Source organism: Zingiber officinale, chromosome 8A, assembly GCF_018446385.1.
Source record: "Zingiber officinale cultivar Zhangliang chromosome 8A, Zo_v1.1, whole genome shotgun sequence".
Taxonomy (NCBI): Eukaryota; Viridiplantae; Streptophyta; class Magnoliopsida; order Zingiberales; family Zingiberaceae; genus Zingiber; species Zingiber officinale.
The window spans coordinates 59,923,160-59,937,354 of NC_056000.1; the positions used below are offsets into that span (position 1 = coordinate 59,923,160).

Below are 14,195 nucleotides of genomic sequence, written 5' to 3' on the forward strand. Positions count from 1 at the left end.
TATGCTACCACAAATGCATCTCGTGGACCGTTAGAGTATATAACTAGTCATTGTCCGTGGGAGAACACTCTACCACGGATGCTCCCGTAGGCGGACAAGATGAGGTAGCTATCTAGCTCCCCTATCATTGATTGCAGGAGAACACTCTACCATGGATAGTCCCGTGGACAGGTATGTAAATAGTCACTATCTGCGGGCAAACTCGCTACCACGTACAATCTCATGGGCATGCAAGATATATACGTAGCTATCTAGCTACGGACTGTACGCGAATTCACTACTACGAATGTCTCGTGGACAGTCGAATGTATTATGGTCGATGACGACTCTCTCGACCACAAATAGGAGACAATAGTTGATAGAATGTAACGGTTGTTGACGACACTCTCAACCACGAATGGCAGACAATTGTCAATAGGACATAACAACGTAATGATAAGCAGAAAGTGAATAATCACATCCAATATAACACTCTATAACCATATCTCAGTCTAACCTCACTAGCATATAGGTATGAGCCTAAATAACAAACAAAGTTCTAGTAGGATACTCGATATCCTATACTACGGTACAAGCTTAGTAATGTATAGGTCTGAGCCTAAATAGCAAACAAGGGCCTAGTCAGAAACTCAACTATCTAGTTACAATCTATGTGTGATAACTTAATATCACTATCTGTTTTAATGAGCAGTTCAAATGCATAGAAATACAATAAGTAGCAAGTCTAACAACACACATCTAAGTACAACAGTAAGTACAATAATAACAATCTAAATCAAGAAAATCCTAATTTAGTCATAATATCCTATCTAACTCCATGGTATCATCATAAATACATGAAAATAACAGGTCACAATCAAGTAGTCCTACAAGACAATCCGACAAAGTAACCTAGTAGAATACTCTACCACTTGCTACAACATAACATCTATCATGTATAAGCACGAGCCTAAGCATATAACTATATACTACGATATAAATGCAAGAGCAAAATTCTACAACTATACTATGGTCTGGTATATCCTATATATATATATAACCAATCCAAGCATAAAAACAACGAGACTGCATAGATGTCAATATCGATAAACAAATAAGGACAAGCAACAAAAATCAATTGCAAGAATAGAGAGTGGATATAAGGTAAGTAAGTAGCTGCTGCCTAATCAACATATAATAATAAAATAATTATGCACTAAGATCAAAGAACTATAGAGGTCAAAGTAAGAACTACCCACCTCAACTGTAGAATGTCTTAACCGTCTTCAAGTCAGCAAAATCTGTCTCGAGCTCGAATCCTACAAGTATAGGATATTAAAGTAATCCTTATAATAAAGTCAATTCAGTTTATCAACTCATCCAATTAGTAATTCCATTAACTACAACCTGATATCTAATCAATTATTAAATTGACTAATAAATCTATTAATCTATCAATTAATTTAATCTAATAATTAATTATTCTTAATTAATTACTCGAATTCACTCAACGAATAGTTAATCATTTTTTCTCATTTTTTTCCTTAAACGTGGTATAACCAATTCTTAATTAATTACACACCTATCTATCGTAATTACGTCAACTTATTAGTTCATCATCCACTTAGTGATCGAATCATTCCATTGTTAAATCAACTCATTAGTTATTTGATCTATCCGAAAGCGGAGAAGATGGCAAGCTGAGGATATGGTTGTGGGGTTGACTAAACGACAACCGCGCGGTCCTGCAACACAAAAGGCATTAGTGCCGAGCCAGGAAGGGATTCCCGGCGTTGGCAATCTAACGCTCAAGTCAGTTCTAGTGGAGAATAGTAAGAATGTTGCAGCAAAGAATGTATTGAATAATGAAGTTGCGCATACCTTCGCATGTAGATGGGAACCCTCTTTTATAGTGTCACTGTAGTGTTTGTACACACATTTCCAAGCGCACGTACGTTTTCCAAAACGTTATAGGAAAAGACAAGTCGAAAAGTGTCTGACAGTTTTCCTTAAGTGAGCATACAAATCTCTGATATGACAGGCGAGAAGCTTCTAAAGGACAGTTTGGTTGCTGGACATGCTCCGTTGTCAGTGGAACAAGCCTCCAAAAGGGTACGATGAAATATGTAGTTGGGTCCCACTATAAGCCGACCAAATCCCACTTGAACTGGTTGTCCCTGTTAGATCGTGTCGTTCAGAGTTGCTGGCTTGTCCCCTTCTCTGCTTCCCGACTGTTAGTGGTTACCTTGTCCCACCAGCCACGCTGCTCGATCGATGAGGAATGGTTGTCCCTGTTCAGTCGTGTCGTTCTGAGCTGCTGGCTTGTCCCCTTCTCTGCTTCCTAACTGTCAGTGGTTATCTTTGTCCAACCGGCCATGCCGCTCGATTGGCGAGGACTGGCCTGTGGTGAATTGCCACTTACCTCTTAACTCCAATCGCCACTATCAGAGGATGGTCGTTCGGCATCCTCGTCACCGGGGGCTCCCGATCTCCGGTCCGATCGACCGACCAAGGCCTTTGACCATTTTTTGCCTTGACCTCCACGTTAGGAAGCCTTTTCCCCCTTTGATCCTTCTTTGGTAGGACCCCTCTTCATTATCGTATCACAAGTCTTACCCTCAAATCTAGTCGAAAGAGGTTATAAGTCCGACTGACTAGACATTTGATGTTCTCCATGAACACTCTTGCCGAGTAGACGCCCTACGGTTTAGAGCCGCTGCTTGGCTGTCATAATCAATATTTATACTGTCCTTCAAGAAACTACTCTCTTTTTGGTCTAGCGCTCTAGGGTTTAGAGTCACTGCTCGACTATGACGTTCACTCCTCCTGCCTCCTGCCGTTTGTCGAGAAGCGACCTTTTCTTTAACCGGAGATGGGTTTAGAGCCACCGCTCAGCATTTTCCTCATCAAAGCTGAATCCGATAGAATTCCACACCTATCTCGCCCTTTAAGTTTCTTTGTCTGATCTCAAATTGGGCAGCCATGAGCCATATCTTTGCAAAGGAAAACTTCTTATGAGGGATTAACTTCAAACATTCCCTAGATCAAGCACAGAGCACATATAAGAAACTGTATAACATATGGCATGGAATGCTGTCAAAACACATCTATCATAAATACTGCAATAAAACAAGGAAAAGTAATGATTTAACTATTAACTAATTTTTCATATCATCAAGGATAAAAATACCACATGCAAAACCTGATATGGATGAAATTAAAAGTTCATGAACAGAATTTTGCTAAGAAGATACTAATGTTCTGTTTTCTTGTTACTTGGAGAGAACAAATAAGCGGCAAAGCAATTAACTTTAGTAAAAAGAAAAATAATAATGATTGGAATTAAGGTCAATTACATTTCATCCTGTTTACTTAGAAAAGGTAATTAAAAAAAAAAAACCTGCCACCATTTACCTGGGAATGGAGGGTAAGGTAGAATAATGGATGGAAATTGATTAGAAGCCATTCCCATATGGATGGAAATTTTCTAAAGATTCAGGCTTGCAGGAGAATAACAGAAAATATGTCAAGGAAAATACCTAAATTAACTTCTTTTCCTAATGTTCAAAGCGTACAAAAAATCAGGCTTGCTGGAGAATACCTATACAAATAGGAGGCGGCGCTGGAGGTCGGCAGGAGGTGGAGGACGGGAGGCCGCAGGCGACGAGGGCGGCGCTGGAGGTCCCCGACGCTGGGAGGAGGCGGCGGTGGAGGTCGGAGGGAGGGAGGCGGCGCTGGTCGTCGAGAGGGTAGGGCCTTTGCGCGGAGGTGGCGCTGGAGGGAGGTCGCGGGAGGTACGCGGCTTCGGAGGGAGGCCGCAGGCGACGAAGGCTTTGGCTGCGGAGGAGGCGACGCTGGAGAAGAAATCGCGAGGAGAAGTAAATCGCGAGGCTAGGGCGTCTGGCTTTTTGGGCGTTGGAGATTGGCACGTGTTTGGCACGTGAGGGAGTTTTATAGCATTTGTGTTGACCAGGGGCGGACCAGCGATTTTGGGACGAGAAGATCCGCGAGGCAGTCATTAATTAATTGCCTGGGCAATTGCTAACGCTGGCGTTGACGAGGCTGCAGGCAGCGGGGAGCGTGAGGAGGCGGTCGACCCGGAGGCCGAGGGTGCGGAAGCCGGAGGAGGCGTTGTGCGTCTGTTGTATGACGAAGCAGAGGCAGACCGGCCGTGTGCTGCGGATGTCGCCCACGGTGGTGCAGCAGTCGCTGGACGGTCTGTCGCTGTGGCCGTCGCCGTAGTCGATGCAGGGGAAGAGGCTACTGCTCGCCTGCGCGCACTGCTGCTGCAGAGAATCATCGGCAGCCGCTACCACCACCACCACCACCACCACCACCGCGCACAGGAGAATAAGAGTCATGCTTCTGTTGCTGCTGCTCATCGTGTTCGCCGGCGTGGTTGGCTGATTAATTAGGATGATGCCGATCGGCGATCGACGTTGGAATGGAGGTGGATATATGGTGAAGTTAGTTTGAATGCGGATTTGATGGTGAGTAGGTGGGAAGGTTTGAATTGGAAAAAAAAAATAATAAATAAACTTAACTAGGAAATGATCGCTTGGATATACTTCCGTTGCACCATTACCCGGGATGATTTGATAGTGGGGAAGGATGCGCACGTGGCCATTAAGCAAAATATTGATTAAATTAATTAATTAATTAATTAATTAATGATTGAATTTAAAATTTTAGCTCTATTAATTTAAAAGTTTATTAAAAAATATTATTTTTTCTATTTATTCGGTTAGATTTAGATGTTAAATTTAATAAATTAATTAAACTGATTAAATCTAAATATCATCTTTCGATTGATAACAATTTGATTGATAAGAAAATTTTGATTACATCCATCCGATTTATTCCATTTAATTTATGGCTATCGGTTGGATTTTTTTTTTTAAAAAAAATCAATTTTAATGATTTCAATTAGATATTTCAGCTACTAATTTAATTAGTGGATATAATACCGACTTTGGAAATGTTAACGATAATATATTTTGTTTATGGTTCATGCAGAAATAAGTACGAGGTTGATTTTCAAAGGATGTAGAAATCCTACAAATCACCTCACCTCTACGTGCTGTTGCTAGCTAAGCTACTGTTGTTAGACGAAATCTTCAGGATTTACTGACTGTATTTAATGAGAAGAGCCAATAATAATAGATCATTTGAAATTAGTGTTATCATCTTTTACCACATATATATTATATTAGTCAATTTCAATAAATAGCACTATGACCGGCATCGACTAAGATATAGTTGATTGTGTACGCCATTCATACGATCCATTTTAAAACTCAATCAAACATGACTGAGTATTTACAAAGTTGAGATGTAATTGTGGAAATTATGGCCATGATCTATGAGAAATCTAGAATTGTTGACCATGTAGATATCTTGGAAGGATCGTGGGTCACATTTGTGGCTCATTGTAGTGAAAGGAATATATCTTTAAGTAAGTGGAGAGTCGAGACAGCTAAGCTTAAGGAACTGTGCTAAAAATAACAAGATCAAGAAATTAAAAATAATAATAATAAATTTAGTTAGTCTTATTGACTCATTCTGGGATGATTAATTCAATCTTATAGAATTTTTCCATTAGTTATCAGGATAAATCGAGAAGTACGCGCAATGGACAACCCAAAAGTCTAGTATACTTTGATTGTACTTCCCATTTGGAAGAAAAATTTCTATAAATATATTATAACTAGGGATCAAACTGTGAATATTTGAATGATAACCTAGATATTCTATCACGGTACCGTAACCCAAAGATAACGAGATCAAGAAATTGAGTTCAACCTTAGAATGATCAATAACATATAGAACTTCAGGGAGATCGATGTTGACGTGCTGACCTATTTCGAGAGGTAAACCTTATAGGTGTCAACGTGTTGACCTAGTCTATAGCAAGGTCTCTCCGACCTGCGTTCACAAAGAAATATCATAACAACGTCCCTCGGATACTTAAGTCACTGGGTGCTCTAAGAGAATAGAGAAGAAAGAAATGAGTAGAATCAAACGCGTTTAGGGAGAATTAAGGATTTGCATACCTCAATATTTATAGGGACATACCTGAGAGATCGTGCCCATGATCTCCCAAAATCTAGAATGTTTAGTCGTTATAACAACTAATCTAGGTGTAACTTCCATTTAATTATGGTGTCAGTTACTCGATCATTGCAAGCCAGAGATCAGGATGGGGAGAGGCCTCCATCTAGATTGCGATCATGCTAGCCAGATAACTACTATGGTAACGATTGTAGCTAGGTTTTGGATGTAATATGCTAAGTCGACTACCAGTCAATTCTACACCAAACAAAAATATTATATACATGCCAAACCAACTTAAGCCAACTCCCTAGTCGACTTTAACACATTGATAGATTAAAATAATTGGATCATTCAAAAATCATTCCCAAATTCATAATTCAAACACTATCTTTTATTATAATTTCATTCCTTCATTCCGAAATCCATCAACCAAACACCTCCTCAAAATATAAATCACTCGACTCCCACGACTCACCTAAGAATTTACTTGTTACAATTTTACTCAAGTGGTCATTGTCAAATCCTCGCTTAATCACCAACATAGTCCATCTCTTGCGGCTGCCATCAAAATTATCCACTTGACTTTTCAGTATGGTGATCTCGAATATCTCATATCATTCTTTTTAATTTTCAATGGACATTTAAATCATTGAACCAACGCCACCTTGGTCACGTCAAGCTAATCTCCATGAGTTTCGTGTAGCCTCTACAGACTTCATGTTTATATCGGTAACACAAACCAACATAACTTCAACTCTTAACAAATCAAAACACTTTGGTCCTAAATGACCACTTCGCACGTGATTACACTAATCCGTTTACCTCAAATATCTCGAATATCTGCAGCTGTGCTAAATAAAATAAAATATCTTCTTTGTGAACAAGCCCTGTCAGTTTTTACATCCTGTAATTTTGATAATCAAATATATTCAAGTATTTTTTTATCGAGTTAAAATTGTAGTCTCCCTGGGACATGCATTGTGATAAACTGCTCAATTCCAATTCTTGTACTTAAATATCCTCGCTTTTGTGTGCCAGTAATGAGAACTTCAACAACTATCCAAATTTCATAGGAGCATTTAATTGCATGACAATCGAGCAAATTAAAACAGATTCACCTCAACAGACAGAAATAAATCCGAGAGAGAAATACCTGGTTAGAATTCAGAAAAGAAGAGTCTCTTCTCCATGAAACAATCTTATTTGTTCTTCAAGTCTTAGTGCCTTGTCTTAATCCACACAGCAAAAGTAGGGGCAAAAAGAGTTAGTATGACGCAAACTGTATATCGATCTTATGAGTACAAGGCTATAAATCCGAAGTTAATAGCTCATGGTTTATAAACTTTGTTTGCAACATATGAGTACAAGGCTATAAATCCGAAGTTAATAGCTCATGGTTTATAAACTTTGTTTGCAATTATGTTGCAGGAGAATATGAGTACTTCACAAGGCCTCAAGGAGAGTACATAATAAACTGCTAAAAACAAACTTAAGCATGAATTCTTATAAATATAGACAACAGTAACTCACTTATTTCAGTCATCCTTTTCTTCGTTCTCCTTGGATTTGCTATCTTTAGTTAGAAAGCAGAAGCAATAGCAGCAAGGACACTGGAACAGGATCTTCATTGCTTCGCTCCAAATTCCAAATGCAGCACCCTTAAATGGTGAACTCCGTCAAGGAACAACAGTCCCCTCTCAATCCACAAGTATTAAATCCTTTCCTCCACTTGTTACCAGATGAAGCCAGATATTATAGCTCTTGGCCTACTGTTTTGTTGTTTCCTACCAGGGTCATCAGGTTAGTCACTAATGAGAATATACACTCCTTGTCGCGTGTAAGTTTTAATAGGTAGCAAGACACTATATTACTGAAAAAATATTTAAATAGAAGTACCACCATTACTATTTTCTTGAAGCACAAAGGAACAATAGAAGTAGCATGAAACTAATTCTACGCCAATATGGATATCATGGCGAAAGAGAAAATCCACGTATAGAAAAATAGTTGGGATCACAGCTGCTTGTACATCTCAAACTAAACTAAGCCTAAGATGGGGGATAAAGTGAATTGATGGGTGAGCTAAAAGGGACAACATAACATGATTAGGTTAGGGCGATCATGTGATGGATTGTTAAACTAGATCTTCAATGGGGCATGACAACCACCATTCATCAAGGCTAAGCAATCAGAATAAAGTTGAGCAAGGCATGCACATGGATGCTCTTTTTTTCATTAGGGCCCCCATTGTGTGCCCAAATCATTAACATACCTCTTCCCCACTGCTTGATTTACTTTTCACCACATTCAATGTTCAGTTATATCTAACGAGGAGCACTAGAGCAGAGTAAGAATTGTGAAATCTAAACAAGTTGCTAAAGGAGTTGAAGCACACAAAGGAGTTGAATTCATGGTGTTAGATTAATAAAAACACCTTTTGTGGTGATAGCAACTCCCGTAACTAGTATTTACCTCAACAAATTTGATGATCAGTAGCAGTTGAATAGGTCTTACATCTTCAAGTGAAAATCAGCTTCTCAACTAAAGTCCCATTGCAACTTGTAAAATATTCATCTGCATTCATATTGAATTTTATTTTAATGCAACCATATCATTCTGGTCATCAAGTAATCAAGCTAACCAGGTTTTGACTAGATTAATCCTCAGCCAAGAGACATGCACAAATATGCTCCACGGTTGCAGAAAACTATCTTTCTTGAAGTTCTCTCAACAAGATGAAGAAAATTGGTCTTAAGCCTCTTGTTGTCCTTGGCGCAGACATGAATATAGCAGCAGTGATAAAGGTAAGAAACTAAATTATTTATTGTAACCTTGGCAACCGCTGATGGGCCTCGATGAATGATTGATAGTAGGTTATTATCATGAAGGGAACCGAAAGTAAGGGCAATCTGTTAGACAAATAAAAAACAAAAGGAAGAGGATTTGATATGTTATCTAAATTCTATAAAAGAAACTAATGTTTAGATAGCTTTATTCAAAGCTTCATCTTGGATATTACCTGTGTATTAAGGATTCATATCACTATTTCTAGTCATCACAAACTAAAGAAACCTACCAATCACATAACAATATCTATGCTCATGAACAGAAAAAGATAGAATTACCATAATCAATTCATCATAATCAGTGAAGTAGAATTAATTGGAAAGGAAGATTTTTAGTCATTTGATTAAGAATTGAACACCTCTTGCAAAGCAAGGTAAGACTGCATACAATAAACTCATCCCCAAGATTCTACAGTAGGAAGAGCTTCGTGTATCAAGATGCCCTTTTTTATTAAGAATTGACGTCGGTTATATGAACTATCAATCATACTTACATACTATCCCTATAGAACTTGATCAAATCAAGAAATCGCTTATCCATTTAAATTATACAAAAATGAGTTCCTCCTCCCCTAAAGAGAAGAAGCATTAAACAAGAGGAAAAGAACATGTGAGAAGGATAGTGAAGCACTTATTTGTCTATCATGCTGGGAATCATAGGCAGCTTCTAGGCAGCAAACCCCCAAATATAATTCACCAACACAGCTTTCATAATCAGAAAGACATTTGGCAACCCTTAACATTGCTAGGAATGTGACTAGTTCAGCCAACTTCATAGATGGATCCTCATCTGTCATAGTTTGTTTTAGAACAAGCGGACTTCAAAATTCTTTCTCCAGCAAAAGAAGTTAAAATATAACCAGTTGAAGCACATACAGCATTTTGTTTGTTTCAATAATTTTACCAATAATCCCCACAAGAACAGGACCCATCCTTGAAATGATGAAATCTGTGTGAGTCTCTGATGACAATCTCGCGATCTACAAGTTTGGCAATCAATTTGATTGCAGTATGACAATCACCACAAACTCGAAGATTCTTGATGATGTTGACAGTTGTTCCAGAAGCTGTGTTCATAATTGCAAAAGCAACAGCCAGTTTTTCACTGTGAACATGTAGTACAGTTTCTTTCTCTTCTTCATTGACATCATGATGAACTGAACCTGTATCTGGGACATAGCCAGCTTCCTGCATCCTAATTCTTAACTCCTCCAAATAGGCATATATTTCTTTATGCTGTGGGTGCCTTCTGTCCCCAACTAGGAATACATGAACCTTTCCCCTAAGATCTACAGAACTATGCCCTGGTGGTTTTACCAATCCTTTGTTCTTTATCAGAACTCTCATCCTCTCCACATCACCCCACTTTCCCACATCTGCATACATATTAGCGAGCAAAACATAGTAGCCACAATTTTTTGGATCCAGTTTAAACAATTTTCTAGCAGAAATCTCTCCTAGCTGAATATTCTTATGGATCCGACATGCACTGAGAAGGGCACCCCACACTACAGAATCAGGTTCAACTTTCATTTCATTGACCAGTTTATAGGCTTCATTAAGACAACCGGCACGCCCAAGCAGGTCTACTATGCATCCATAGTGCTCCACACCAGGATCAATATTGAAATCTTTCTTCATTGCATTTAACCAATATCTACCCTCATCCACTAACCCTGAATGGCTACAAGCTGCCAAGACAGAAACAAATGTTATGTAATTAGGCTTCTCTCCTGATCTCCTCATTTCATGAAAAACCTCTAAAGCTTCTCGGCCAAGGCCATGCATCCCATAACCCGCAATCATGGCAGACCATGATAAGATGTTCTTTTCCTTTATACGGTCAAAGGCCTTGTTTGCTGTTCCAACTCTTCCACATTTACAATACATGTCAACTACTGATGTGCCCACATATACATTTTCTTCCAATCCCAACCTGACCACCTGCAAGAAGCCATATTATGACAGAAAGAACCAACTTAGATATCCAAGTATTACAAACCACAAGGCTACATCTATCTTATCTAGGACAGTAGCATCTTTGAAGTTTAAAGCTTTAAAACAATAGTCTTTACAAGAATGATATAACCTCAATATTTCAGACTTCTAATCAGAAATTGAGGGGGGAAAGCAAAAGAAACTAATCATGAGATGCTCTCTAAAGAAATTATATTGAAAAATCCTATTTGAGCCCGTACCAAACTATCTTGCAATGGTTTACTTAACAAGGTTAGAACTTGTAAGGGAAACAAGTTCGCTAAAGAATTTGCACGATAATATTGTAATCTTGTTGCAAGAAAATAATTAGACTCTCTTAGAATCATCAGGAACTACTCATCTAAGGCACACCAAAATATATTTTTTATGAATTTCAGGTCAAAGTGAATTGTAATTTCGTTTTATAGGTTATCCAGTCAGTATAGTATACTTCTTAATCTTCTTTTTTGTCAAATTTTTATGTGAAATGATTAGAATGGACCTAAACTTTGCCATAATGCCAAATAAAACTTTGTTAACAGCAATTATAGAAAGTCTTCTATCTCAGATGGGTACTAAAATCATCAAGCTCACCTGATTATGGATGCACTTTCCAATCTGCAATGTCCCTGCATGAGCGCATGCAAGCAGCACCGCAGAGAGCGTGATTGCGTTGTGTCGTTTGCCTCCATCACTTGACATCTTAGCATATAGCTCGATTGCCTCTCCCGAGAGCCCATTCTGAGCAGACAATGCAATCATCGAGTTCCACGACACAACATCCTTCTCAATCATTCCATCAAATACCTTCCGCGCCAAACTCAAGTCACCTCCTTTAGCATAAGCATCCGTCAAAGTGTTTCCTACTCCCACATCCATATCCAGCCCGATCTTCGCAACGAGCGCATGAACGGCTGCCGAAGCCTTCATATTCGCAACCCTCGAACATGCGGAGAGCACCGCCACCGCCGCCACAGAGTCGACGCCTACAGCACCTTCATCGGAGAGAAAATCCTTGAACAAGAAGACAGCATCCCTCGGGGCATTGTTACAGACGTAGCCAGTTACCATAGCGGTCCATATAACGGCGTTTCGGTGTCGGGACTCGTCAAATGCTCGGCGAGCATCGGCGAGCTCCCGGCACTTAGCGTACATGTCGACGAGAGAGGAGGCGACGAAGAGGTCCGGGAGAAGGCCGAAACGAAGGGAAAGGAGGTGAAGCTGCCGACCTGATTCCAGGGAAGCGAGTGCGGCAGCGGACTTGAGGGCCGGGGCGAAGGAGGAGCAGTCGGGACGGATGTGCAGGCGGCGGAGAGATGCGAAGGCACGGAGGGCGTGGATGGAGTCTCCGGCACGGGCGAGGTCGGCAATGATGGAGTTCCATGAGGCAAGGGAAGAAGTGTCGATAACGCGGCCAAAGTGGGCGGCGAGGGCGGCGGCAGAAGTCGAGGAGAAGGCTTTGGAAAGGACGCGTGGGGGAAGCGAGCGCGTCCTCATTCCATTTCTTTCCTTTCGTTTTTTCCCCCTTTTACCAAACAAATTATAAGGGAAAAATATTGGGCAAAAGTTACAACGGCGCTTCTTTTTTATTAAATTGTCGCCCTATTTGATTTTATATTGAAAAAGACGTCCTACTCCCGGCATCCCTTGTCCAGGTCCCTTCTAGTTGAGGCGGATCCTTGGTCTGTAAAATACGGATCAAGGGATCACTCTTCATCATTAATAAATAATGATGATTTCTATTTATTTTATATATAGGGTGTATTTGGTTCAAGATTAATTTTGATAATTTTGATTATATTGATGATTTTCGAATAATATTTCATGTCTGACACGTCAACAAAAGGGGTATGCAATCCGGAATATAATTGATTTTGTAACTAAGGGTAATGTAGTAAAATATTAAATTAGATTATTCAACTAAACCTTCAAACAAACACGTTTTTGTTGCATTACTTAGGTTGAACCAAACAACATTTGGTTATGTTTTACTCACCATAATCTTGGTTATTTGATTATTTGATAATCACATAATCAAGGTTATACATGATAACTTGAACCAAACACACCCATAGGGTCATCACTCTCCACCAATGATGGAGAGTGACCCATCCTCTAGTCCGCGTTTTGCGGACCAGAGGATCTGAGCAGCTTCTAGTTCACTCCATATTTGGTACATCATGTTACGGTTGAAATCTCACCACGATTGGCATCTCTCTTTTATTCACCTTTCCATCTAAATTATAATTTAGATCAGGACAACTAACTAGAGTAGTGGGTGAGCCGCCTCTTCTGCTCGACACTCGATAGCCTACCCATCGTCGGCAATTTTCGATCATCTGTTCCAACCCAAATTATAATTTGAATTAGATTTTGACCACGATCTAATGTGCCAATTGCAGAGTGGACCAAGAAAGGACTAGGACAAGGGATCCAAGAGATCCACTCCTGGTACGTCTACCAATATAATTTGGTGAATATTTCGTTCAAATTAATACATGAGAATGACTTTGCTACTTTATGTGTTTATTTTATATAAGATTTTTTTTACGATTTGATAGCACCTTTAGAATTTACTTTGCAGGTATATATTTTACGATATTATATCTTTAAGTTTTGTTTTGATATTTTTCTATTTTAGAATACTACTCTAGTGTATTTTTGTAATAGGGAGTGAAAATGAGTGAAAGGGTCGGAAGTTGAACACCAAATTCGGAAGCTCTTCAAATGGGCACGGGTGTCCGTTCCAATCGACACAGGTCGTGCTTTGTTCAACAACCCATATTAGAGTGACTGTGCTCGTCGGCACGGGTTGTGTTCATTCAGTCGTCTTATCACGGGGGGCCGTGCCAATTGGCACGGGCCATGCTCAAGCAACTAAATCTGTCACAAACACCTGTACCCACAGGCATGACCCGTGGCTACCCTCACTCTGAAACCACCGACCCCCAACACAGGTGTGCCGCCCGGCATGGCTCGTGTCGGATGATCGCTCCTTGGCCTATATAAGCCGATAAAGCCTCTTGGATTGGGGATCTCGACCTGAGGCAGTCCAAGGACCCTAAAGAAGCTTCAGGAGATGATCTAGAGTCGATCCAACGCCATATACACAAGGAAGGAAGATCAAGAGCAACTTGGAGGAGGATTTATCACATCAAGCTTAAGCTTTTCTCTTCTTTTCTAAATTTCTAAACTTGATTCAAATTGTAATTGATCTGAACATGTTTTGTGGATGTAACCCTATCTCTATGGGGTAAACTTTTGATTTAGGATTAGGAATTATCCCTTTATGATGTAAACATTATTCTGAATGATCTATGCATGTTTGATCCTTCTATT

General features: G+C 39.7%; 3 protein-coding genes across 8 annotated transcripts; all 3 read right to left on the reverse strand.

The window, feature by feature from the left end:
- Positions 1-1,239: 1,239 nt before the first annotated feature.
- On the reverse strand, positions 1,240-4,206 carry LOC122009209. Of its 6 annotated transcripts, XR_006119502.1 has the most exons (4): positions 3,581-3,920; positions 1,861-3,018; positions 1,562-1,780; positions 1,240-1,298 (listed from the first exon to the last, which is right to left on the reverse strand). XR_006119502.1 is itself a non-coding variant. In XM_042565278.1 (2 exons), exons 1-2 carry the CDS (start codon positions 3,996-3,998, stop codon positions 1,240-1,242), a joined length of 477 nt encoding a protein of 158 aa, XP_042421212.1. In that variant the 5' UTR covers positions 3,999-4,206. The 6 variants fall into 6 exon arrangements, 2 of the variants coding, with proteins under 2 accessions (XP_042421212.1, XP_042421213.1); XR_006119499.1 differs by having other exon boundaries at positions 1,562-3,018; positions 3,581-3,915; XR_006119501.1 differs by lacking the exon at positions 1,562-1,780 and having other exon boundaries at positions 3,581-3,913.
- LOC122010871 (non-specific lipid transfer protein GPI-anchored 1-like) lies at positions 4,002-4,361 on the reverse strand. The gene has a single exon (XM_042567341.1). The coding sequence runs from the start codon at positions 4,359-4,361 to the stop codon at positions 4,002-4,004; it is 360 nt and encodes a 119-aa protein (XP_042423275.1).
- Positions 4,362-9,308: 4,947 nt separating this feature from the next.
- LOC122009211 (pentatricopeptide repeat-containing protein At3g26782, mitochondrial-like) lies at positions 9,309-12,387 on the reverse strand. Its single transcript, XM_042565280.1, has 2 exons — positions 11,451-12,387; positions 9,309-10,823 (listed from the first exon to the last, which is right to left on the reverse strand). Exons 1-2 carry the CDS (start codon positions 12,351-12,353, stop codon positions 9,780-9,782), a joined length of 1,947 nt encoding a protein of 648 aa, XP_042421214.1. The 5' UTR covers positions 12,354-12,387; the 3' UTR covers positions 9,309-9,779.
- Positions 12,388-14,195: the final 1,808 nt, after the last annotated feature.

Coding starts and splice junctions, on each gene's coding strand:
- LOC122009211 (XM_042565280.1), bottom strand. CDS start 12,353: ATGAGGACGCGCTCGCTTCCCCCACGCGTCCTTTCCAAAGCCTTCTCC. Junction 10,824..11,450: donor GAAAGTGCATCCATAATCAG/GTGAGCTTGATG, acceptor GGCTTCTTGCAG/GTGGTCAGGTTGGGATTGGA.
- LOC122009209 (XM_042565278.1), bottom strand. CDS start 3,998: ATGACTGCCTCGCGGATCTTCTCGTCCCAAAATCGCTGGTCCGCCCCT. Junction 1,299..3,580: donor GCCGCCTCCTATTTGTATAG/GTATTCTCCAGC, acceptor CTATACTTGTAG/GATTCGAGCTCGAGACAGAT.
- LOC122010871 (XM_042567341.1), bottom strand. CDS start 4,361: ATGAGCAGCAGCAACAGAAGCATGACTCTTATTCTCCTGTGCGCGGTG.